The sequence below is a fragment of the Ovis aries genome, chromosome 21 (genome assembly GCF_016772045.2).
Source record: "Ovis aries strain OAR_USU_Benz2616 breed Rambouillet chromosome 21, ARS-UI_Ramb_v3.0, whole genome shotgun sequence".
Taxonomy (NCBI): Eukaryota; Metazoa; Chordata; class Mammalia; order Artiodactyla; family Bovidae; genus Ovis; species Ovis aries.
Window position 1 is genome coordinate 21807636 of NC_056074.1, and position 27566 is coordinate 21835201.

A 27566-nucleotide genomic window follows, 5' to 3' on the forward strand; every position below is an offset into this window, starting at 1 on the left:
AGCTAAATCAAATACCTTATGATTATACAATGGAGGTGACAAACAGATTCAAGGGATTAGATCTGATGGACAGAGTGTCTAAAGAACTATGGACGGAGGGTCACAAGATTGTACAGGAGGCAGTGACCCAAACCATCTCCATGGAAAAGAAACGCAACAAGGCAAAATGGTTGTCTGAGGAGGCCTTACAAATAACTGAGAAAAGAAGAAAAGTGAAAGGTAAAGGAGAAAAGGAATGATGCATTCATATCCAACTGAATGTAGAGTTCCAGAGAATAGCAAGGAGAAATAAGAAAGCCTTCATCAGTGAACAATGCAAAGAAACAGAATGGGAAAGACTAGAGCTCTCTTCAAGAAAACTGAAGATACCGAGATACAAAGGGAACATTTCATGCAAAGATGGACACAGTAACGGACAGAAACAGCAAGAATCTAACAAAAGTAGAAAATATTAAGAAGAGGTGGAAAGACTACACAGAAGAACTTTACAGAAAAAACTTAATGACCCGATAACCATGATGCTATTGTCACTCACCTACAGCCAGACATCCTGGAGTGTGAAGTCAAGTGGGCCTTAAGAAGCATCACTACGAACAAGCGGAGGTGACAGAATTCCACTTGAGGTGCTTCAAATCCTAAAAGATGATGCTGTGAAAGTGCTGCACTCAATGCCAGCAAATTTGGAAAACTCAGCAGTGGCCACAGGACTGGAAAAGGCCAGTTTTCATTCCAACCCCAAAGGAAGGCAATGCCAAAGAATGTTCACCCTATCACACAATTGCACTCATTTCACATGCTAGAAAGATAATGCTCAAAATCCTTCAAGCTATGCTTCAACAACATGTGAACAGAGAACTTCCAGATGTACAAGCTGGATTTAGAAAAGGCAGGGGAAACAGAGATCAAACTGCCAACATCCACTGGTTTACAGCAAAAGCAAAAGAATTCCAGAAAAACATCTACTTCTGCTTCATTGACTATGCTAAAGCCTTTGACTGCGTGGATCACAACAAACTCTGGAAAACTCTTAAACAGAGATGGGAATACCAGACCATCTTACCTGTCTCCTGAGGAAGCTGTATGGAGGACAAGAGGCAACAGTTAGAACCAGACATGAAACAGCGAACTGGCTCAAAACTGGGAAAGGGGTATGTCAAAGTTGTTTAGTGTCACCCTGTTTATTTAACTCATATGCAGAGTACATCATGCAAAATGCCGGAATAGATGAGTCACAAGCTGAAATCAAGATTGCCAGGAGAAATATCAACAACCTCAGATATGCCACTCTGATCGCAGAAAGTGTAAAGAAACGAAAGAGTCTCTTGATGAGGGTGAAAGAGGAGAGTACAAAATCAAGCTTAAAACTCAACATTCAAAAAACTAAGATCATGGCATCTGGTCCCATCAGTTCAATTCAGTTCAGTCACTCAGTCGCGTCCGACTCTTTGTGACCCCATGAATCGCAGCACGCCAGGCCTCCCTGTCCATCACCAACTCCCAGAGTTCACTCAGACTCACGTCCATCAAGTCAGTGATGCCATCCAGCCATCTCATCCTCTGTCGTCCTCTTCCTGCCCCCAATCCCTCCCAGCATCAGAGTCCTTTCCAATGAGTCAACTCTTCACATGAGGTGGCCAAATTACTGGAGTTTCAGCTTCAGCATCCTTCCCTCCAAAGAAATCCCAGGGCTGATCTCCTTGTAGTCCAAGGGACTCTCAAGAGTCTTCTCCAACACCACAGTTCAAAAGCATCAATTCTTCGGTGCTCAGCTTTCTTTACAGTCCAACTCTCACATCCATACATGACCACTGGAAAAACCATAGCCTTGACTAGACACACCTTTGTTGGCAAAGTAACATCTGTGCTTTTCAATATGCTATCTACGTTGGTCATAACTTTTCTTCCAAGGAGTAAGTGTCTTTTAATTTCATGGCTACAATCACCATCTGCTGTGATTTTGGAGCCCCCAAAAATAAAATCTGACACTGTTTCCACTGTTTCCCCATCTATTTCCCATGAAGTGATGGGACCAGATGCCATGATCTTCGTTTTTGAATGTTGAGCTTTAAGCCAACTTTTTCACTCTCCTCTTTCACTTTCATCAAGAGGCTTTTTAGCTCCTCTTCACTTTCTGCCGTAAGGGTGGTGTCATCTGCATATCTGAGGTTATTGATATTTCTCCCGGCAATCTTGATTCCAGCTTGTGTTTCTTCCAGTCCAGTGTTTCTCATGATGTACTCTGCATAGTTAAAGAAGTTAAAGAAGTTAAAGTGAAATAAGCAGGGTGACAATATACAGCCTTGACGTACTCCTTTTCCTATTTGGAACCAGTCTGTTGTTCCATGTCCAGTTCTAACTGTTGCTTCCTGACCTGCATACAGATTTCTCAAGAGGCAGGTCAGGTGGTCTGGTATTCCCATCTCTTTCAGAATTTTCCACAGTTTATTGTGATCCACATGGTCAAAGGCTTTGGCATAGTCAATAAAGCAGAATAGATGTTTTTCTGGCAAATAGATGGAAAAAAGTGGAAACAGTGACAAATTTTTCTTGGACTCCAAAATCACTGCAGATGGTGACTGCAGCCACAAAATTAGAACACTTGCCCCTTGGAAGAAAATCTATGACAAGCAGAGACATCACTTTGTCAACAAATATCCATATGGTCAAAGCTACGGTTTTTCCAATAGTCATGTATGGATGCAAGAGGTGGACCATAAAGATGGCTGAGCACCAAAGAACTGATGCTCTCAAATTGTGGTGCTGGAGAAGACTCTTGAGAGTCCCATAGACAGCAAGATAAAACCACTCAATCCTAAAAGAAATCAACCCTGAATATTAATTGGAAACACTGATGCTGAAGCTGAAGCTTCAATACTTTGGCCACCTGGTGCAAAGAGCAAATTCACTGGGAAAGATTGAGGGCAGGAGGAGAACGAGATGACAGAAGGTGAGATGGTTGGATGGCATCACTGACTCAATGGACATGAGTTTGAGCTAACTCCGGGAGATGGTGAAGGACAGGGAAGCCTGGCGTGCTGCAGTCCATGGGGTTGCAAGGTGTCAGACACAACTTAGCAACTGAACCACAAGAACAAAGTCTAATGTAGGCCTCACGTTCAATGAAATAAATAATAATCTCTTAAAGGCAGGTCCTCATCATCTGAATTTTTTAAAGTTCCCCAAGCAATTCTAGTATGAAATCCAGAACACCGCACCAGACAGGAAGTTCCTTGTCAGCAGGGGTCATAACTACCTTTTTCAAAGCTCTATCTCCAGCATCTAGTACTATGCCTGGCACTTTGCTGATGCTCAGTAAAAAATGAAAGAACTTTATTAAATAAAACAAAAGAACACTGAGTAGATGAACAGGCTCTGTGATTCCATGTTGGTTTCTCCATAAATGTTATACATAGCATTCCATCTTTTCAAATTTTGAAACTTTTTCTCTAGAACTGCTCGGTCCAATAGAGTAACCAGTAGCCACACATGTCTACTTAAATTTAAACTTTAAATGCTTAAAATTAAATGAAATTTAAAGCAAAATAAAGTAAAAATAAAAATTTTTAAAAATAAAAATAAAAAATTGCTTCTAAAAGTGGGCTTACATCATGATAAATAAGCATGATATTTTGAAATATCTAAATTAAACAATAATAAATAATAAAAAAAATAAAAATAAAATCTCTCAGTTACACTAGCCACAATCCAAGTGATATGGGTAGCCACATATGGCTTGTGGCTACTCTATTGGGCAGCATCAATATAGAGCATCTGCCTCACTACAGAAAGTTCCGTTGGACAATTATGTCTGGAACAACCAATCCATCTTTAAGAGGTGCAAGTGACCTTGGTGGTTTAATTCAACACTTTCCCTTTATAGACAGTAATGAAATTTAATGGTAATGAACATAAGGACATAAACACAGATCCAAAAAACCAACTACATAAGCTCAACAAGGGAAAAGTCAAAGTTTAGCTGTAGTAAGTGAAACAACAAACAAACCTCTGTGGGGTCTTGGTCCATAATAATTTATGATGAATTAATTCTGTAGTGGGGCTGCAGCCATAGAAACTTGATATAAACTTGAATACAAATTTGAACCAGAAGGGGATGCTCTGCTGTGTCCTGGCCAGACCAGACTGAAAGCACCAAGTTTAATTCAAGACATCAAACATCATTAGGAGCACAGACAACTAGACAGGTAGTTGAATGAGAGAAAATGATGGGGAATTCAAAATGATGCCCATCGAGAACCGCTGAAGTAACCAGAAATGTTAACCCTGGAGAAAGGAAGGGAGGGAGACCTTGAAAGCTGTCTGCAAATATCCAGGCAGCTATCTCTTGAGAAAGGGATTCAGACTTTTTCTCTGCGGACATAGTGCCTCGTTAAATCATTTCTTTAAAGTTAACCTTAAAAATGCGTTCCAATATACATTAGTGCAAACAGATACTGTTTGATTCCACTTATACGAAATACCTAGAATAATAGTCAAATTCATAGAGTCACAAAGTACATCAGTAGATGCCAGGGTTGGCAGGGGGTGTGGTAGGGGAAATGGGGAGTTAGTGTTTATTTAATGGGAACAGAGTTTCAGTTTAGGAAGGTGAAAAATTCGGGAGACAGATGATGATGATGAGAGCTGCAAAACAATATGGATGTACTTAGTGGCACTGAAATGTACAGTTAAAAATGGTTAAAATAGTATGTTTTATATTATGTGACTTTTACCATAATTAGAAAACATTTTTAAACATCATTTCTTTATTCATCACCTGAACAACTCTCCCTTAAGTACCAACTCTAAGTGCCAAGTATTATGCTAGATAATTGATTTAGGATGGAAAACGAAACAAGAGGAGTCACGGAGTTACCTGTGATCTACTGGCGGACAAAAACATATACAGGAAACTATATATATATATATATATATATATATATATATATATATACATATATATATATATATATAATATACATACATATATATATATACACACACACATACTTTCAACTTATGAGACCATGCTGAAGGACTAAACACCAGGAAGTGGTGATTGATAACATGGGGACCCCTCAAAGCTAAGATGGTCAAGGAAGGCCTCCTTGAGGAAGTGGCATTTAACTGTAAGAGCCAGGAAAAAAAAAAAAGTGCGGATATAAGGAGGTCTTCCAGGCAAAAGGCAAGCAGGAATGACAGCACCAGTCAGGAAAAATCTTGAGGTAGTCAAGGAACCAAGAGGTGGCCAAAGTGACTACAGTGATTTAGATAGGATCAATGGAAGGGCATTGTATTAAACTAAACCTGTCTTCCTTTAAATTATTTCTAACAGAGTACTCCAAAAATAATAAAAGTTGCCTCACAATGTAATGCTATTTCCATCACTAGGCAACCAACCACAGGATTGAACTAATGGATTATTGGATAATTATGGATTCCCTTAATGAATCTTCTCTACAGTGAGATATGTGTTTCAAGAATTTAAGAACCATGGGCAAGGAAGCATGCACAAAGATGTACCACGAAGTATTATGTGTCAGAAATCTGGGTCAAGCCAAGCTTCCATCAATAGGCAAGTTAACGACTACACTATTGGGTTATGTACCAGTTCGAAGTAATGAACTAGATCTGTATGCCCTCAAGAGAATAATGGTGAGTAAAATAAGTTTCGGAAAGATCCATGCTGTGTGATGCCATTTAGATAATGTCTTAAATCACACAAAGCAACAACTACTAACATTTACAAATGTTTACTACATGCCCAATAATATTCTAAAACATTACATGAGTCAAGTCAATCCACAGAATAAAGCATCTATAGATGCTTTATTATCCCCATATTCCACATGGGCAAAATGAGGCACAGAGAAGTTAAAGAATTTCCCCCAAGGTGACACAGCTGGTAAGAGTCAGATCTGGGCACTTTCCGGGTGGTCTTGGCTAAGACTCTACTCTCCCAATGCAGGGGCACCAGGTTCAATCCCTGGTCAGGGAACTAGATTCCACACACCCAACTAAGTGTTTAGGGCTTCCCTGGTGGCTCAGATGGTAAAGCGTCTGTCTACAATGCGGGAGACCGGGGTTCGAGCCCTGGGTTGGGAAGATCCCGTGGAGAAGGAAATGGTAACCCACTCCAGGACTATTGCCTGGAAAATCCCATAGACAGAGGAGCCTGGTAGACTACAGTCCATGGGGTCGCATGTTTAGATGCTGCAACTAAAGATTCCACATGCCGTGATGAAGACTGAAGATCTTGTGCACGACTAAGACCCAGCACAGCCAAATAATTTTTTTAAGTCAGATCTGGGATTTGAATCTAGGCCATCTGGCTCCAAAGACTGTACATTTAGCCTCTACACATACGCCCTCTGTGTTACGTAGTTTGTATACTGACACATACAAAAGCATGAATGTGGTAATATACAAGTGTGCACACACTGATACATATGCAAATGGACATGTTCATCAACCATGTTAGTGATGGCCTTTAGGAAGTTGAGAAGAGGAACGGAACAGGGAGGGGAATGCAGGGACTTCAACTTAGTCTGTAATGCTTTGAAGAGTCTAGGCAATATGACAAAATGTTAACATTTGCTGATTCTAGGAAACAGCTACTGCATTCTTGCTTTGTGCTTATCCATAGTTTTCTTTTCTTTTACAAAATAATTCCTTTTCAAACTAATATTCTATGACTTTAAAGACCTGAGGCCCAGAGGAGTTAAGGAATACACCCAGGAGTCAACAGTGAAAGAGCCAAGTTAGACCCTGGGTCCCCAGGCTCAAGGTCCCATGAGTGCTCTGCGACCCTAGATAGCCAGATGGTGTGTGTGCCTTTATTTTTTTCACAGGCTATAAGCATGAGGGCTGAGCCAGCCTAGCTTATCAGAACATCATGGCTTCACTTCATACACTGGCTCCATCCATGAAAAATTGTATTTAAATAAAATATTTGCATATTGAATCATATTTTCTCCACTGATTTACATCCTAATTTTGGAGATCTGTTCCCAAAGAAAAGAATTTGGACCCAATACAGTAAAATAAACCCCAAGTAAAAATCACAGCATTCATCAAAGGGCACAGCAATCAAGGCACAGCTAATTCCCCCAAAATGCTTTCTCAAGAAAGCCCTGGCCCAAAGACCACAGAGTAAAGTGTAGCTTCATGGTTAATTCTGATATTCTTGCATGTTCTCTTCAGGCAGCCAAACAGATTACGAGGTAGTCATCTCCAGATATTCAGTAGAACCTTCCAAGTGAAGGAATTATTAAAAATTCTATTAAATGAAATTCATTAATTTACAAAATAACCACCTGTCCTGGGTGATTTAAAATACCTGCCGAAAGATATGTTGGCAAATTATTCTTCAGTGTCTCTTCTAAGAAGCGAGATCTCAATCATATTGCATTTATTTTGTCTTTCCCACCCTCATGAGGTAGGGAAAAACAGCCACATGTCTGGGGCTAAGATACAAACTCTGCACGTGTAGACTCCTGAATTCGAACCCTATGTCACTATAGCCAATGTCAGTTACTGGAACTCTCTAGGTCTGTTTCCTCATCTCTATAATGGGCATGAAAACAGTACATATATAGGAATGTCAGTGGAAGGATTAAAAGGCAAATAAATTTTAGGAATTGAGGTAATCCTTCCTTTGAAAAATTCAGGTCAGACAACACTCATCCATCCTTATTAAGAATTAAGTAAGTAAATAACTGCAAATACATACTCCTTGAGAGAAAATGAAATAGAAATATTTTCCTGACTATAAATACATGAATTGTTTAAAGTTATCTAAACTTACTTTCTACTTATTTGCTTATTATCTGTTTATCCTCAAGAGTCAGACTTTTTATGATTTGCTCTCTGCTGCATTCCCCGTGTTTGAAAGAATGCCTACTACACAGCTCCTGCTGTTGCTGCTGCTACTGTCTAGTTGTTAAGTCATGTCTGACTCTTGCAACCCTGTGGACTGTAGCTCACCAGGATCCTCTGTCCATGGGATTTCCCAGGCAAGAATACTGGAGTGGGTTGTCATTTCCTTCTCCAGGGAATCTTCCCAACCCAAGGAACAAACCTGTGTCTCCTGCTTAGCAGACAGGTTCTTTACCACTGATACACCATGGAAGACCATCTAATACCTAGGAGATACCCGTTAAACATTTAACTAATTTTTAAAAGTATATTTCCTGAATAAATACTCAATAGTAATACTAACATTTCCATTCCTTCTTATGGCTTACAATAAATTTGTATTATCTAAATTAACCCTTTAAAATATCTTGTACCATAGACATGACCATCATTCCCCAAAATGTCCAAAGAAGAAGCAAATTCCAAAAGGTGATTGGCCCAAGATCAGTTTGTTATCACAGAATTGGCTTTTATACTTAATAGTTTCTAAAAGATTTCTTATCTTTTTACATTCTCTGCTGTCTCTCTCCATCTCCTTCCTTAAGGTACAATTTGATACGAAAAGGAGCATGAGTGAGAAAATAGATTTTAGTGCAGATGTTAGAAATATGTAGATTTGGGAAATAAATACAGAATTTATTTGCTCTATGATATCCATTTACTCACAGAGCCATTGAATGATTTTCCAGAATATGCCAGTGCAGGTGTTAATTTGCCCCAGAGAAGAATTTGAAAACCCCACTCCCACAGCTTACTTGAGGGTTTTTTGTTTTTTGGCAAGAGCAAAAATATCTATTTGGGAGATGCTAGTATGTGAATTGAATCACTCCACTAACTGATTAAATGCAAAGTTATACTAAATCATTCCACTCAAAGTGAAGTTCACTTGTAAATGTTCCCAGAGGTAATTAGCAACTAGGCACATCCAATCAACAGAAAAAACAATTTAGACTTGGGCAATAGTGGGTGCAGGAAATTTAGAAGATCAGCATTAAACCGACCCTTTGGGTAACTTCGTCTTACTCAAATTTTCTAAGTATTAAGAGCTATGGCTCAAATTTCAAGCACATCTTATAAAAATGATTACACACAGGTAGTACTTCTACGAAACTGAAAACACATAGCTACTTCCTAACCATCTTTTGAGGTCTGGTTCAGGCACCACGTTCCCCAGGGAGCCTTCCCCAAGTGAGGCAGTAAGAGGAAATTTCTCTCTTCAACACACTTTATCCACACCCCACTGCAAGTTCTCTTGTCCCCTGCATTAGAATGTCTGATGACATGCTGTGTTTGCCTTCTAGAGAGTACGCTCATTGCAGCCAGGATCGATGCTTATTCCTCTGTGTCTTCCTCAACATCTAGTTCAAAGCCTAGACTGCAAATAGGTCCTAAAAGCCTCAGTCTTTTCCTCAAAGTATCTCTTATCAGCCTTTGTTCTTTCTTGTCACATAAAATAAAACACCACTTTTTCTTTAGAAATCCTCCTAAAAGTAGAACTCCTACAAGGTAGCACTTTCCTGACAGGAAAAAAAAGAAAAAACTAACACATTCAAGAATCTGCACTCATGCATATTCTAATTCACTTTTATAAATGAAACACCAATACACAGACACATCCCCCAACTACTCAACACTAAGATGCTGTCAGTCACGGAGAAGTACAGTCTCAAACTCAATCAGAGCTTCTCTCAGTCCTACTCAAAGCAAAGCAAAGGTATTCTAGAATGATTTTTGAAACTTGGATGCTGGTATTCAGGATGTTTTTCAGCCTAGACAAGATCAATGACAGTCTTACACATAGCCATTCATTCTCCCTGCCCCTAGCCCCAATCTTTATCTATTAAAATAGGATTTGTTTCTGGTAAAAAGACAATAAAAATCTTACTCACTCAAGTCTTTGCATTCCACAAGGACAGCAGTGACAAAGATAAGCTTAAAAAGCTGAGTAGCCACAAAATAAATCCTATGGGGCTTTGGAACTGGTATGGATAGGAGTGCTTCCAGTTAACTAAGCTTTCTACTTAAATTTATCAATATTAAGAGGCCAGCATTGACATGAAGGTTTTCATTCTCTCATACACATCAATTCAGAGCTGGACTTAGGATAGCGAAATAGGAGAAGAAATAAAAATAAGGGAAGGAAAGAAGAATAAATTTTTTTAACTTTATATATTTCTTTTTTCTAAATTTTATTGAAGTATGATTGAGTTACAACATTATCTTGGTTTCTGGTATACAGTAGAGTGACCCAGTTATATATATTCTTTTTCATCTTCTTTTCCATTATGGTTTATTATTGGATATTGAATATAGTTCCCTGTGCTAGACAGTAGGACCTGATTGTTTATCCATTCTATACATAAGAGCTTTTGTTTTTCATTTCCGCAAGACAACCTGTCTCAGTCGGTGGGGAAACCCACTTCCAGCTCATGGGAAAAGGAGTGGGTGGCAGAGGGGAACAGAACAAGCTGCAGCCCCGGGACGACCAGGGCGGTGCCCCCAGCTCCGGCCGCCGTATTTCCACGTCTCTGTGGCTCTGGCTTAACTCCCACTTGGGCAGCATCAGCTACACTTTATACTCTTCAAAGTAGTTTCTCATATATTATTATTTAGTTTATATAGTCAATCCCATTTTCCGATGAGGAAACTGAAGCTAGAAGACATTAAAAGACATATCCGCTAATCCCCCTAAGTACTGACTCAAGGTACATCCATTTATGAATGATAATACTTCCTCTATGCATTACTGAGGTAAAATAAATTTATACATAGAAAGTGCTGAGACCTAATCTATCCTCTATACAATCCTCTGCTTTTCCCACTATCCCAATTTACCTCTGCAGGTTAAATTTTGACATTCATAACACATACTGCTAAGTCACTTCAGTCGTGTCCGACTCTGTGCGACCCCACAGACAGCAGCCCACCAGGCTCCCCTGTCCCTAGGATTCTCCAGGCAAGAACACTGGAGTGGGTTGCCATTTCCTTCTCCAATGCATGAAAGCGAAAAGTGAAAGTGAAGTCGCTCAGTCATGTCTGACTCTTCTCGACCCCATAGACTGCAGCCTACCAGGCTCCTCCACCCATGGGATTTTCCAGGCAAGAGTACTGGAGTGGGGTGCCATTGCCTTCTCCACATAACGCATAAGACAGATAATATACATAAGACAAGAAGACCAAAGTTATACCCTATTACTTACAAATGCATTCACTAACATTTAACAAGAGCTTACCATGTATCAAGCACAGTTCTAATGCTCTATGTGTATTAATATATTTCATCCTCACTATAATCATATATAGTAAGTACTATTGTTACCCCAGTTTATCATTGAGCAAATGGGGATACTTTGAGGTAGAGAGCTTAAGTAGTTTGATACTTACTATTACATATTAAACTTGAAAGAAGGACTTCTTGATTTGATCAAATTAACTGAACTACAGTGAAATACTAAAATCCCTGAGCCTCTCTAGACCTGCACTGTCCAACATAGCAACCCCAAGCCACATATGGCAATTGAGCACTTGAAATATGACTAGTGTGGTGGAGAAAATGAATTTTTAATTTTATGAAATTTGAATTAGTTTGAATTTACATTTTAAATGAATATTCAATGAAACAGCAGACACTGGACATCAGTCAATGAAGGACAGTGACCCTTGAGAAATGAAAAGCAAAAGAGATGAACCCTACAATTACACAAGCTTACCGCTCTGAGTTTCCAAGCTGTGTCACAGGGAGAAGAAATGCAGGCAAAGCCCAGGAGTCTCCCTGCACTGAGATGAAGAAGCTGAGAGTGTGGGGAGACCGAGGCACCTAGATTTCATAGGACAGCGTATGTGAGAGACAAACAGCAGACAGAAAAACATAGAACTCTCTCAACAGACTACTGATCAATGCATGCATCTAAGAAAACTACTCAAGGACAGAGAAAAACCACCCAAAGGAAACAGTGCCCAGCATACACATAAGGTGGAGAACAGTACCTACTCTCACCGCTAGAACTGGAAAATCCCATGATTCATGGGGCACCCAGAAGCTCTTAGCTCAGTGATGGAAAATAATTCATTCTAAACTATTCACTAGCACTGCTCTGAGTCATCTAACAAATCTTAAAAGTAGGACCCATAACCTTCAAAATTATTGAAGGACTACACTGTATACCCAAAACTTGCATAATATTGTACACCAACGCTCTCTCAGTAAAAAAAAAAAGGGGGGGGGACCCAAAAGAATAAAATCATTTTGTAATAACTGTGTCCTAGAACAAAACTCCAAAGAATTGATGCTTTTGAACTGTGGTGTTGGAAAAGATTCTTGAGAGTCCCTTGGACTGCAAGGAGATCCAACCAGTCCATTCTGAAGGAGATCAGCCCTGGGATTTCTTTGGAAGGAATGATGCTAAAGCTGAAACTCCAGTACTTTAGCCACCTCATGCAAAGAGTTGACTCATTGGAAAAGACTCTGATGCTGGGAGGGATTTGGGGGCAGGAGGAGAAGGGGACGACCCACGATGAGATGGCTGGATGGCATCACTGACTCGATGGACGTGAGTCTGAGTGAACTCCGGGAGTTGGTGATGGACAGGGAGGCCTGGCGTGCTGCGATTCATGGGGTTGCAGAGTTGGACACGACTGAGCAACTGAACTGAACTGAGAACAAAACTCAAGACTACTTATAAAAATGCAAAAAGATTTATCAAGTACTAAACAAGGCAAAATTCACAATGTCTGGCATTAATCAAAAGTTACCTAGGATACAAGGAAGCAGTAGTGAAGAGAAAAATTAATCAGAATCATCCCAGGGCTGATGATAACTGCATTCCACCTATTCAAAGAGTTGGTTAAAGAATGGAAAAAATTTTTTAAGAGTCAAACTGAACTTGTGGAAATGAAATTACAACACATGGCATTAAAAAAAAAATAAAAAACAATGATACTAAGAGCAGCCGATACAGAGGACAGTTCTTAAAGGCAGAGTAATAGGAACTACCAAAAGCGATACATAGAAAAGTGAGGAAGAACTTTTGAAATGAACAGAATATCAGTGAGCTATGGAACAACCTTAAGCAGCTTAACATACACATAACTGGAGTTCCGAAAGTAAAGAGAAAGAAACAGAAAACATATTTGAAGATAGAAAGGTCATTTTTTTCCTAAATGTGATGAATGTCAACAGATCACACACACAAGAAATATGAAGAAAATCAGACCTATGTACATCATTATCAAATTGCTTAAAGTTAGTGATAAGAGAGTCTTAAAAGCAAGGAGCATAGTTACATTACCTACAGCGGAATAAAGATAGGATGATGACAGATTTCTCATTGAAAACGATACGAGTGAGACGATGGTGGGGCAACATCTTTAAAGGACTGAAAGAAATAAAACTGCCAACCCAAGATTCTACACCCAGCAAAAAGAGTTTTAAAAAATTAAGACTTCTTCAGATATACAAAACCTGAAAGAATTCATTCCCTACACTATAAGAAATGTTGAACAAAGTCCTTTAGGCAGGATAAAAATGAAACCATGTCAATGTATGGCAAAACCAATACAGTACTGTAAAGTAAAATAAAGTAAAACTAAAAATTAAAAAAAAAAAAGAAACCAGATTGAAATAAGAATTCACGCAAGAGAACACAGGAAATAGTAACTAAATATGAGTTAATATGTGATTGATTTTCTTATTATCTAAATATGTTCAAAAGAGAATTGACTAACAAAAATAACGACAATGTAGTATGGAGTTGATAACATAAGGTAAAATGTAGAACAACAATAGTGCAGTGTCAGGGGAGGGAAGTCTACCATCAAAATATTCTTACTATACACATTAAGTTGTATCACCTGAAGGTACACTGTCATCATTTAAAGATGTATGCTATAAACCCCGCTGCTGCTAAGTCACTTCAGTCGTGTCTAACTCTGTGTGACCCCATAGATGGCAGCCCACCAGGCTCCCCCGTCCCTGGGATTCTCCAGGCAAGAACATTGGAGTGGGTTGCCATTTCCTTCTCCAATGCGTGAAAGTGAAAAGTGAAGTGAAGTCGCTCAGTTGTGTCCGACCCTCAGCGATCGCATGGACTGCAGCCTTCCAGGCTCCTCCGCCCGTGGGATTTTCCAGGCAAGAGTACTGGAGTGGGGTGCCATTGCCTTCTCCTTATAAACCCTAAGACAACACTAAAATAGTGAAACAAAGAGTAAACCAAGAAAAGAGATTAAAACAGAAATCATAAGAAATTTTCAATTAATCTAAAAGAAGCCATAAGGGGGGAGGGGAGAAATAAAGAATAGACAGGTAGAAAACAAATAACAAAAACATAGATTTAAGTATGACCTTGTCAATAAACGGACTTCACTTGTATCTCAGTTGGTAAAGAATCTGCCTGCAATACAGCAGACCCGGGTTCAATCCCTGGGTCGGGAAGATCCTCTGGAGAAGGAAATGGCAACCTACTCCAGTATTCTTGCCTGGACAATCTCATGGACAGAGGAGCCTGGCAGGCTACAGTCCATTGGATCGCAATAGTCAGACACAACTTAGCAACTAAACCACATATCAATAATCATATTAATATAAATGGCCTAACTAACCTTGATGAACAGAGATTGACATACTGGTTTAAAAAACAGACTCTTCTATATATACTGGCTATAAGAAAAGCACTTTACATGTTATTACAAGTCTTGAAATAACTATAATAGATGAAAGAATTTAGATCCTCCTAAAATGAGTAGACACTGTATAATTCTATTCAAATAAAATTTCTAGAAAATGCTAACTACTGTATATTCACAGAAAGCAGATTAGTGGTTACCTGAGGGTAGAGGCTGAAATACAGAAAGGAGGGATTATTTTAAAGAGAGGTAACTTTGGGGGTGATAGCTATGTTCATTATCTTGATTGTGATGATAATTTCACTGGTGTTTTCACATATCAAAATTAACAAACTGTACAGTGTGAATAAGCACAGTTTATTATAACCCAATTACATCTTAACAAAGCTGTTAAATTTTTTAATGATACTTAAAATTATATATGGAATAACTTGGCAAATCTACTGTATACTGTAGCTATAAATTATAGAGGAGATTTTTTACTTTGAAAAAATATAAAATATCTCATTAACAATTTTCTTATATTGACCCTATGTTGAAATGATAATATTTTTCATATGTTGAGTTAAATAAATGTATAGCTAAAATCAATTTCACTTGATTTTTACATGTTTCATATGGCTACTACAAAAACTGAAATCAAAGATATGACTCACTTACTTATATTTCTGTTGGACAATGATGCACTAGAAAGAAGGACTTATCTGGAATATTCTGGAAATATCCTATTGCTCATATTTCTGCCCAACAGTGAGCAGTGATCCTACGGTAGACAAAATTAAATCCCTACCCTCAAAAGATCTCTACATCTTAATCCCAAAACCTATAAATATATTACTTTACACAGCACAAGCCTTTGCAAATGTGACAGAGTTATGAATCTTAAAATGACGAAATTATCCTAGATTATCCAGGTGGGCCCAATATAGGGAAAAGGACCCACAAGGGTCCTTGTAAGAGGGGAAAAGAAGGAGCAGAAGAGTCAGTACAAGAGAAGAAAACATGACAGAAACAGAAAAAAGGAAATGTGAAATAGAAGCAGAGGCTGAAGCGATGTGGCCACAAGTGAAGGGACGTAGCAGCTGCTGGAAGCCGGAAAAACAACAAACTGATTAGCCTATAGTGGCTATGCAAGGAACACAGCTCTGCCAACACATTGATTTTAGCTCTTTAAAGTCTATTTTTTACTTCTGATTTCCAGTGTTGAAGGCGCAGCCTGGTTTGTCTGTTGCATACAGAAAAAAAGTGAGAGGAAAAAGATTAAGCAAAGAGCCGTTTAGCAAAAAGGAACCAGGACTGATCGTATAGAAAATTCCCAGCCTATCCAGATTGAAAAGACAATAAAATTGGGAAAATCACTGTCAGGAAAGTCTGCTCTGGAAGGAAGCCAAGGATGTGGCTAAACCACTTTTTGCTAGTACTTCCGAAAGATCAAAACAGTCAGAATATTCAATCAACCAGAGGGCGCTTTGAAGAGATCAGAATTGTAATTCAGGGATCCCCTCAGCCATCCCAGCGGAAGTCAGAAATATAACAGAGATGGAATTTCTTGGAAAGGTCTGTAAAGGAGGCTTTTGTCTCATGGACAGGAAACCCTCCAAGTTTTTGAGAATGTTATACCAGAGAAACGCTGCCACCTAGGACTGAAGGGAACAGGAAGAAGATGAAATAGGCTGATGGACGCCCCAGATTCTATAGGCAAGAAATAGGTGGATAAAACTACTCAACTATAGGGACTTCTTTGGTGGTCCAGTGGCTAAGACTCCGTGCTCCTAATGCTGGGGGCCCAGGTTCAAACCCTGGTCAGGGAACCAGATCTTCCATGCCACAACTAAGACCGGGTACAGTCAAATATTTAAAAGTAATTTTTTTAAAAAAACTATCAAACTATAAACATATGCTACTTTTCATGAAAAAGAATGATTCATAGAAACAAGTCATAAACTTAGAAGGCAGAGCCAAGGAACACAGAGGATGACCCTCAGGCCCTAATCCCCAGTGGGGTTTGTCCTGCTGGATTTCAAATTTTCTTGGGACCGGTGACCCCTTTCTTCTTTCTACGTTTCCCTTTTGGATAGGAACTTCTATAACTGGAATCCTATACCTGTCACACAACTATATTTTGGAAGCAGATTACTTTTTTCTAGTTTCACAGATCCACAGATGAAGAAAAATTTTGCTCCAAAACAGCAAATACTCAGAGTCCCACTCATATCTGATTTAGATTATTTAGACAGTGAGACTAGAAATTTTTCAGCTAATGAGTGGATGAGATTTTAGACTTTGAGCTGATGGTATAATGGATTAAGACCTTGGGAGACACTGGGATGGGGTTCATTGACTCTTCATGTGGAGTAGACATGAATTTGGAGGGGCCAGTGGGCAGACGTTGTGCTAAGCAAAATAATAGTTCCCTAAAAATGTCAATGTCCTGATTGCCAAAATATATGAAATATGTTACCTTACATGCCAAATGGACTTTACAGATTACAGATCCTGAGATGGAGAGATTACTGTGGATTATCCAAGTAATGCAATCACAAGGGCCCTAATTAGTGAAAGCCCTCCTCAGTCAAACTCCCGTGATACAGTTATTCTTCCCACCAAAGAGGCTGAAAATCTCTCCCTATTGTTGGAGCATGGTAGACATCCCAGAAGCAGAGAACACACAAATTAGAGAGCAGAGATCTAGCCTAGGGAATAAATAAATGAGTAAATGACTAGATTAGTGTATAAAGCAGGCAGCAACCCTTTCAAAGAGCACATTGGACAGAGGGAATTTTAATGCAGTTCAAAATGCTTCTTCGTCACCTACTATCTACCATGCACAATACTTGGCCGTAGGGATGTAGGGGTATTTAGATAGAAAGACTATTGCTTTCATGAAGTGTAGAGATGATCCAGGCTTCCATAACAACTCTGTTGACAAAGCGTCAGCATCGCCTCTCAAATCAAGAGTGGGATGGTCTCTCAATAGTAAGTGAACAGATCTTGCACAATGCAAAGAGAAAACTAACCCAGTCTGTCTGCTCTTAAGCATGCCCAATCTATTTGCTTCACTGATTCCTAAAAGTGAGTGGAAATTAACATATCTGTAGCCTTGTTATATATTACTATATAGGATCCGTAGATGTGCAGTATATTGTTAACAAGACTGAAGTTCTCTGCACAGGATATATATATCATCCCATAATGTCGGTTCAGTCACTCTAAAATAATCCTTTTGTTATCTTCACAAAAGGCTTGGTTCAAAGAAGCCCGCCAGGCATTTTTGCTTCAACTCATCAAAGGCCCCCACTGATCTGAGAGTAAAGCAGAAAACTAACAAGAGCCTGGGTAATATTTGAAATAGTTAACAAGTACATGGCCCCCCGCCTATCAGAATGGACACTGGCCATAAGCGTCAGCACACCAAGCCCATGGATGGACATCAGCTGAATGTCAGTTCTGCCTACAGGGCCCATGTGACCGTGTGCCAACCTCTCTAGCCGCTCACCACCTTAGCCATGCTAAATGTCTTCCTGTTGGTTTCTGCCTTAAGACCTTCATACATACCATTACTGCCCAGAATGTTCTGAGCTCCCACCTCTTCTGCTGACACATCACTTTTTCAGGGTAGCCTTTCCCTGACCACTACCATCTCCCCACACCCATTAAATCAGATCTCCCTGTATACTCTTATTTGGCAACCTATACATCTCCCTCAAGATAAGTATAGCCATTTGGAAGTCAGTAATTACTTGTGTAATGACTGTTTCCCTCACTCTATTTACTTATTCTTTTTTTTCTTTTTTTTTATTTTAATATAAATTCATTTATTTTAATTGGAGGTTAATTACTTTACAATATTGTATTGCTTTTGCCATACATCAACATGAATCCGCCACAGATATACACATGTTCCCCATCCTGTTAATAATCCCACTATTAGCATGGTACCTGGTATACAGTAAGGGTTCCATAAGAACAGCTAGTACTTCCTGGGAATTTACTGTGTTATCAGGCACTGTTTGAACCACTCTAACGGATTCATTCCTCAATCACTGTAATAGTCCCATGATGCAGGTACTATTATTTCAGATGAGGATATAGGCAGAGTCAGGCTAAGGAGTCGTCCAACGCCGCAAAGTCAGTAAATGATAGGGTTGGAATCTGATTCTAGGCAGTCAGGCTCCAGGGCTCGGGCTTTTAAGAAGTGCACTATACTGCCCTGATGAATGCTTGTTGAACAATTTAACAAATTGTAGTCAGATTTATAGCAGGCAGAACCAAGTAAGCTGTTCCCCTAAGACACTGCAGCCATAAAATGTCCTCTGTGTGCATGGTCCACTGATTAATGAGAGATGCAGATAGAAGAATAGGAATACATGCATTAATAGATATAGGTAAGCATATGGATAACAGTAGAAAAAATATCCTGTGGAAAAAATATGACTGGTCAGTGGCTTTCAAGGACTTTACAAATTCATTCCACTTCAGATCCCCCATTAAAATCCCCTGGGATATGTATCACTGCCAAGCCAAATATTCCATCACCATGACCACTTCTGCCCCTCTTATACCCTCAGAACACCCCTCAAATGTCTAAGCACCCTCAGCATCTCTGAACATTCCTCATGGCGATAACATAGGAGAAGTAACAGAGATGATCACCCAACAAATACACTCTAGAGGAACACGCCCCAGGCAGACCCCAAATTCCTCCCCAAGTCCTGACCCCATGCAAAGGAGAGAGATGCCTTTACCTTGAAATAAAAATGCTTTGCTGGTGTTGTGCAGTCCGGACACCTGCGTGACCCCAAGGGTGGTGTTCACAAGGTTGAGCTCCGTGATGATATCCAACTGAAGGTCCGGATCCATCCCAAAGCCCACCACTGAAAAGGAACAGAGAGCCATCTTGTCTGAAAATGCAGACTTGCTCGAAACTACATAGAACAGAAGTGGCAGGGACTACCAAGAAGCCAGTGATGCGTGCATGGAGACACTCTTTTCCTAGATGGAAAAGGAAGGCAACTCTTTGCTCCATCATCCCACTGATACTGTGGTTTCTTCGTCCCTTTCCCATCCCCGCTACAGATTGATAATCCCTTATGCAAAACCCTCAGGGCCAAATATATTTCAGAACTCAGAATGCATCATCTGTTGGAAAGCTAATTTGGCCCATATACTCATTTTATGTAACACCTTCAACAAAGTCTACATCAGCACCCCATAACCAAACACAGTATTTCTAAAGCAAAAAGTATGGTGTGTCCTTCTAATTGGTACAAGTAAAGACTATACACAGCCTCATATCAGTTTAAGTCAAGTTTTGCCACCAAAGGAGTTCAGCTCAGGGTAGGTTTTGCTGCCAAGCGAGCTATATTTCGGGTTTCTGAGCTTTTCTCAATTTAGGGACGATGGGTACAGGACTGTGGCCCTGATCTTCCTGTTCAGACTGATGCAGTAATGACATCTGACACCATCGTCACCAGGAAACACCTCTGCAGAGCACTGTTAATCAGGCACCCACGTGTGTGATAAAGAAGAAGGAAATGGGAGGGATGCTGTCCCCGCTGGTCAGGAGTGGCAGGGGGCCTGGCCAGGAAAGGGAATCCCCAGAACGACGGGTGTACATTTCAAGGGGGTCATTGACAAGTTAGACTCCCTGACAACTCTTGTTGGAGAATTACAGGGCACAGAGAAACAGGGCCCTGAGCCTCCATCATCTGGTCTGATAAAGGCAAATCCTCGAACCTGTCTCCCATCTACACGGTGCTCTGTAGAATGATTCGCTCACGACTGCGAAGTGGCTTCCAGTTATATATATTAATAAGACTAGCAATCACTCCAAGGGATTCTGTTTAAGCCATTCCTAAAGGCTGTGTCTGTCTACACTTAGCATCTCAATAGCGCAATTCTGATTGCACAATTGGAGACGTTTTAATCAGCAACAGCTGTCAACGATTGTCTGGTGGTAACGTAGTCACTAAAGCAAGATTTGGAGAGCTTGTCCCAGAGAGACCGAGTGCATTTCATTCAGGACATCACGCCCTGTGACAACCTCATCTGTCCTCCCACCCTCACCCCTTTCCCCATAGACCTGCAGAAGGAAATCTACACACTCCTCACTCTTTTCCCATTTGGAGACAAAGACTGCTGCAGCAATCTAGGCTTCCATCGATGGAAGGTGGCTCAGGGAAGGGTCTTGGGAGCCAAAGCCTGTCATCTCCAATGTGGACAAAGGGTGAAATGAGAAGCACTGTGCATAGAGCCACCTTCTCAGTTTTTGTCAGGCTTCCCCTTGTCCTCTAAACTGAAGTTGTAAGTTTTCCCCCTTCCAAATACAGCCAAATGCGAGACCAGTTTAGCCAAAGACAAGTCATTTATTCAGCCGTTCATTCACCCATGTGTTTTTCAACAAATGTGACTGAGTGCTTTCCTTGTAACAAACAAGGCACTGGAGCTGGCCTCACTGAGCACATTCCTAAGGCAGCAGGTGAAGAGAGGGCAAGTAAGCAAATAGATAAATAAGATAATTTGAGATGGCAATGTGCTTGTGTGTGTGCTTGGTTGTGTCTGACTCTTTGTGACTCCATGGACCGTAGCCCGCCAGGCTCCTCTGTCCAAGGGGATTCTCCAGGCAAGAATACTGGAGTGGGTTGCCATGCCCTCCTCCAAGGGATCTTCCCAACCTAGGAACTGAACCCGGGTCTCCCACATTGCAGTCGGATTCTTAACCGTCTGAGTCACCAGGGAAGCCCGAGATGGCAAGAAATGCCGCAAAGAAACTAAAAGCTATGAGAAAATAAGAGTTATGAAATAGAAAGCAGCTTGCATGGAGGCTTTAAAAAGGATGGTAGAGGAAGGTTCCTCTGAGCAGAAACCTTAATGACTATAGGGGCTGGCGATCATTCCAGGAGGGAAGATCTGGGGTGGGGGGAAGCTTTCTATTTATTGAGAGAACAGCAAATGCAAACCAGAAACAAACTTGGCATGTTCAGGAAATACACAAAAGGCTGCTGTGGTCAGAGCAGAGTGGGCCAGAGGGACAGCGGTAGAAAGCAGGGCCCCTGAGTAGGAACTGCCTTGTGAACTGCAACAAGGAGAGAGAGAGTATTCTAATTGCAATGCGGCATCATTAGAGATGAGGCTTCCCTGGTGGTTCAGTGGTAAAGAATCCAATGCAGGAGGTTCAGGATTGATCCCTGGGTCAGGAAGATCCCCTGGAGATGGAAATAGCAACTCACTCTAGTATTCTTGCCTGGGAAATCCCATGGACAGATGAGCCTGCTGGGCTACAGTCCATGGGATCACAAAGAGTCAGACATGACTTGGCAACTAAACAACAACAATCATTAGAGGGCTTTCAGGTATGTGTTAAGGGGGAAAGAGTGGGATGTGCTCTGATTTACATCAGTCCATCCTACCTGTCTGACACAGACTCAATTCACAAAGACTGATGACCGACCAACTACCTACTCTGTGCAAAGAAGCACCAAGCCAATGGGCATCTACCAGCCAATGTCACAGCACTGGATGCCTCTCACTGAGACTGGTGATGCTTTTCTCCAAGCAAACAGATATCAGCAGTTCAATGATCATCTTGGAAAGGAAGAAAAGCAATTAATATTTCAGTTTAACCTATAGTGCTCTATACCTATATGGCAGAGATTAAGAGTGATCTCAGAGGACCTCCATGCTGGTCGAGCTCTGGACAGGAAGTTGGACCCTTCCTGGACCCAAGACGAAGCAAGCATTCCTGTAGTCTCAGTGCCTTGCACAAGGCCTTGTATATGTCACACCCTGAATTTAGGACCCACAGAATTAACCAAAAAGTGGATGCATGATCACTGCTTTGGGTACAGTGATCTCAGACAATATGCATATCTGGGGAATACCATGAGAGGTCTGGATGGAATTCAAGCCAAAGAAAGTGAAAGTTGCTCAGTTGTGTCCAACTCTTTGCAACCCCATGGACTATACAGTCCAGGGAATTCTCCAAGCCAGAATCCTGGAGTGGGTAGCCTTTCCCTTCTCCAGGGGATCTTCCCAACCCAGAGATCAAACCCAGGTCTTCCGCATTGCAGGCGGATTCTGTATCAACTGAGTTACCAGGGAAGCCCAAGAATGCTGGAGCAGGTAGCCTTTCCCTTCCCTTCTCCAGTGGGATCTTCCCAGTCCAGGAATCAAACCAGGGTCTCCTGCATTGCAGGTGGATTCTTTACCAACTGAGCTATCAGGGAATCCCAAATCAAGCCAAGGAAATTTTTTTAAAGGGATATGGTTGACTGAATTATTGGCTTCAAATCTTTACCCCTCCCATATCCACACTTTTTGCTATATGGCTATGCAGATCCTTCAGAGAAGGCGATGGCACCCCACTCCAGTACTCTTGCCTGGAGAATCCCATGGACGGAGGAGCCTGGTAGGCTGCAGTCCATGGGGTCGCAAAGAGTTGGACACGACTGAGCGACTTCACTTTCACTTTTCACTTTCATGCACTGGAGAAATAAATGGCAGCCCACTCCAGTGTTCTTGCCTGGAGAATCCCAGGGATGGCGGAGCCTGGTGGGCTGTCATCTACGGGGTCACACAGAGTTAGACACGACTGAAGCGACTTAGCAGCAGCAGCAGCAGCATGCAGATCCTTAGCATAGAGTGGGAATAAACTTCCCCATCCCTTGACTTTGAGCCTGGTCAAGTGACTTGTTTGATTCATTAGGATGTAGTTATAAGAAAGAATAAAATCTGACTATATGTTGGATCTGTTTCTTTTACTTTAACCTTTGCTTCCTGTTGCTTTTTTTCAATAAAAGAATACTGTCTATACATAATGGCTTGCCTCAGGGAACCTGTCCCTCTAACTGAACGCTAAACCAGAGTGCTTTTGTTCAGGGAAACATCATGACCCTGTCTACCCACTGGTTGCAAGTGTGAATGGCTGCAAGAAAAAGGAAATTGACACATCCCCTTCCCAAGGCTGGTCATTCCAGGAGATATTTGCAAGATTAATGACCTTTTTACTTTACTTCCTCACCTCCTCTACTCTGTTCCGTGGAACCCTGTACCAAGGTCACAGGATAAAAATCTCTGGAACTGATCATGCCCCATACCAACTATTGCCATGAGCCTCTGGATCTAAACCAGCCAGTTCCCTGACCCCATATTAGGTAAAATAACCACCCTATTACCCACCCTATAGCATCCTAACCAATCACCTAATGCCATCATTCCAGTAGGAATTTTCTGTTTTGAGGCTATAAAAATTGGCTACTAGCCCACAAAAGCAGTCGGCTGTCCCTTGAGCTGGCCCTCTATTCTAATGGCACCTCCCACTCTAATAGACTTTATTCTCCTCTCATTCTGTCTCATGTCTGGAAATTCTTTTCCAACCTGCACAACGACTAAGACATGCTCTATAAAAGAAACTGGCATCCAGACCCTGATAAGATGGTTATTTTAAGACATTAGTCGGCCATCTTCTTTGTCTGCCAGCTTTCCAAGAAAAGTCATTGTTGCTTGCCTCAACACCTCATCTCCTGATTTATTGGCCTGTCAAGCAGTGAGCAGTGAGCTTGGACTCAGTAACAATATTAGCAACATGATACAAGCAAAGACTTGAATAAGCCTGTGTGGTGGAGCCTGTTCCCTTGAACCTCTGCATCACGATGAGAAGAACATGGTCCAATGGGCCACTAGTCCAGCAAGATTCAGACACATGGGACAGACACCTTATTGGGTTTGGGATGATGCCCAGCCAAACCTGGCCGAGGTGAGCCAATCATCAAACCAAGCAACAGATGCATGAACCAAAATAAATGCTATTTTGAGTTTCCGGTGGCTTATTAGGCAATATTATTGTGAAAATAAATGACCAGTGCAGGCCAGACTTGGAGCCCTGCAACTGGACGAGCCTAAAAGGCACCTGGGTTCTGTAGAACTGGCAGAACACCCCAATGGTGCCCTTGGATCCCCATCTCCATGTGAGAACACAGCACCCTCAATCTGGAACACTCAACTAAGGACCACTTTCAGTCCTGGTCTCCTCCCCCTAATAACTCTGTGCCCTTGAGGGGAAAAAAATTGCTTCAATTCTCAGAGCTTCATTAATCTCAGCCATAAAATGGGGATGATTATACCAGCCTCCAGGGCTTTCCTGGTGGCTCAGCTGGTAAAGAATCTGCCTGCAACATAGGAGACCTGGGTTTGATCCCTGGGTTGGGAAGATCTCCTGGAGAAGGGAACAGCTAGTCACTCCAGTATTCTGGCCTGGAGAATTCCATGGACTGTATGGGTCATGGGTCACAAAGAGTCAAACACGACTGAGTGACTTTCACTTCACTTTCAATACCAGCCTTCCAGCCTCATGAGGTTTCAGTGATAACTGTATGAACACTCCACCACATATTTGGTGCCCAGCTGGGACCTGCTGCGTCTGTCTTTCATAGGACCAGCCCTCCAGGCCATTCCATTTCCCTGGTCCGCAATTTCGCTGGACTTATACAAAAGGTACAGATGGCTCCCATTTTCCCAATCCTTCCACATGCTCAGAGGAATACAAGGGATTCTCACTCTGGCCGCACTTTGTGAAACCCATATACTGAATCTATCAGTTCAGTTCAGTTCAGTCGCTCAGTCGTGTCCGACTCTTTGCGACCCCATGAATCGCAGCACACCAGGCCTCCCTGTCCATCACCAACTCCCGGAGTTCACTCAGACTCACGTCCATCGAGCCAGTGATGCCATCCAGCCATCTCATCTTGGGTCGTCCCCTTCTCCTCCTGCCCCCAATCCCTCCCAGCATCAGAGTCTTTTCCAATGAGTCAACTCTTCACATGAGGTGGCCAAAGTACTGGAGCTTCAGCATTCCTTCCAAAGAAATCCCGGGGCTGATCTCCTTCACAATGGACTGGTTGGATCTCCTTGAAGTTCAAGGGACTCTCAAGAGTCTTCTCCAACACCACAGTTTAAAAGCATAAATTCTCTGGCGCTCAGCCTTCTTCACAGTCCTACTCTCATACATGACCTACTCCATACATGACCACAGGAAAAACCATAGCCTTGCCTAGATGGACCTTAGTCAGCAAAGTAATGTCTCTGCTTTTGAATATGCTGTCTAGGTTGGTCATAACTTTTCTTCCATGGAGTAAGCGTTTTTTAATTTCATGGCTGCAGTCACCATCTGCAGTGATTATGGAGCCCCAAAAAAATAAAGTCTGACACTGTTTCCACTGTTTCCCCATCTATTTCACATGAAGTGATGGGACCAGAAGCCATGATCTTCGTTTTCTGAATGTTGAGCTTTAAGCCAACTTTTTCACTCTCCTCTTTCACTTTCATCAAGAGGCTTTTCAGTTCCTCTTCACTTTCTGCCATCAGGGTGGTGTCATCTGTATATCTGAGTTTATTGCTATTTCTCCCTGCAATCTTGATTCCAGCTTATGCTTCTTCCAGTCCAGCGTTTCTCATGATGTACTCTGCATAGAAGTTAAAGAAGCAGGGCGACAATATACAGCCTTGATGTACTCCTTTTCCTATTTGGAACCAGTCTGTTGTTCCATGTCCAGTTCTAACTGTTGTTTCCTGACCTGCATACAGGTTTTTCAAGAGGCAGGTCAGGTGGTCTGGTATTCCCATCTCTTTAAGAATTTTCCATAGTTTATTGTGATCCACACAGTCAAAGGCTTTGGCATAGTCAATAAAGCAGAAATAGATTTTTTCTGGAACTCCCTTGCTTTTCCTATGATCCAGCAGATGTTGGCAATTTGATCTCTGGTTCCTCTGCCTTTTCTAAAACCAGCTTGAACATCAGGAAGTTCCCAGTTCATGTATTGCTGAAGCCTGGCTTGGAGAATTTTGAGCATTACTTTACGAGCATGTGAGATGAGTACAATTGTGCGGTAGTTTGAGCATTCTTTGGCATAGCCTTTCTTTGGGATTGGAACGAAAACTGACCTTTTCCAGTCCTGTTGCCCCTGCTGAGTTTTCCAAATTTGCTGGCATATTGAGTGCAGCACTTTCATAGCATCATCTTTCAGGATTTGAAATAGCTCAACTGGAATTCTATCACCTCCACTACCTTTGATCATAGTGATGCTTTCTAAGGCCCACTTGACTTCACATTCCAGGATGTCTGGCTCTAGATGAGTGATCACCCCATCGTGATTATCTGGGTCGTGAAGATCTTTTTTGTACAGTTGTTTTGCGTATTCTTGCCACGTCTTAATATCTTCTGCTTCTGTTAGGTCCATGCCATTTCTGTCCTTTATTGAGCCCATCTTTGCATGAAATGTTCCCTTGGTATCTCTAATTTTCTTGAAGAGATCTCTAGTCTTTCCCATTCTGTTGTTTTCCTCCCTTTCTTTGCATTGATCGCTGAAGAGGCTTTCTTGCTATTCTTTGGAACTCTGCATTCAGATGCTTATATCTTTCCTTTTCTCCGTAGGGTTGGTCAAAAAGTATGTTCAGGTTTTTCTGCGTCATCTTTTGGAAAAACCAGAACAAACTTTTTGGCCAACCCAATATACTGCCCTCTTCCCCTAGAGCCCACAAATGAAGGGGCTTCCCTGGTTTCAAGATGACTATATTGCTCTTATTATAAAAACATCCCACAAAACAGAACAAGAAAAATCAATTAGCCTTCCAGATACAATATTCTTTTCTCTAAGTGGTTCCCTTCGAGATGAAAATACCTCATGCCAATAGCAGAACGAGTGAAGCTGCTTTGCCCATTGCCTAAGGAATCGGAAAAGCTATTAATAAGGCAGCATTTGCATGGCTTCACCTGAACCTTATATAGTATGAGAGTGTTGGCTCCATAAAGATATTTTTTTTATTTTAATGTTTCTGCTTTTCGTCCAAGCATGGAGCTCCTGCCCTTTCCAGGGAAATTCTATTATAAGTTTTTTACTTTGGTCATAACTGCTCTATAAATGGCTGAAGCTGGGTATTGGAGTTAAGTAGGATAAAAAGAGCCTCAGGGGGAAAAAAATATTTTTTTAAAACCTGGAAGGCAGCATGTCAATCTTGCAGAGGCACTTGAGGTCTGA

The 27566-nt window shown here is 41.3% G+C and overlaps 1 protein-coding gene and 1 non-coding gene across 8 annotated transcripts in view; one reads left to right on the forward strand and one right to left on the reverse strand.

Annotated features, from left to right (window-relative positions):
• NELL1 (neural EGFL like 1) overlaps positions 1–27566 on the reverse strand; it is a 1034396-nt gene that overhangs the window by 1002922 nt on the left and 3908 nt on the right. For all 7 annotated transcript variants that reach the window (XM_060403970.1, XM_060403968.1, XM_042238438.2 and 4 more), the window contains exon 2: positions 19281–19409. In XM_060403970.1, coding sequence (XP_060259953.1) covers positions 19281–19409 — 129 coding nt within the window. The remainder of the gene's footprint in view (positions 1–19280; positions 19410–27566) is intronic.
• TRNAR-CCU (transfer RNA arginine (anticodon CCU)) lies at positions 16274–16346 on the forward strand. Its single transcript has one exon. It is a non-coding gene; the product is annotated as a tRNA-Arg (tRNA).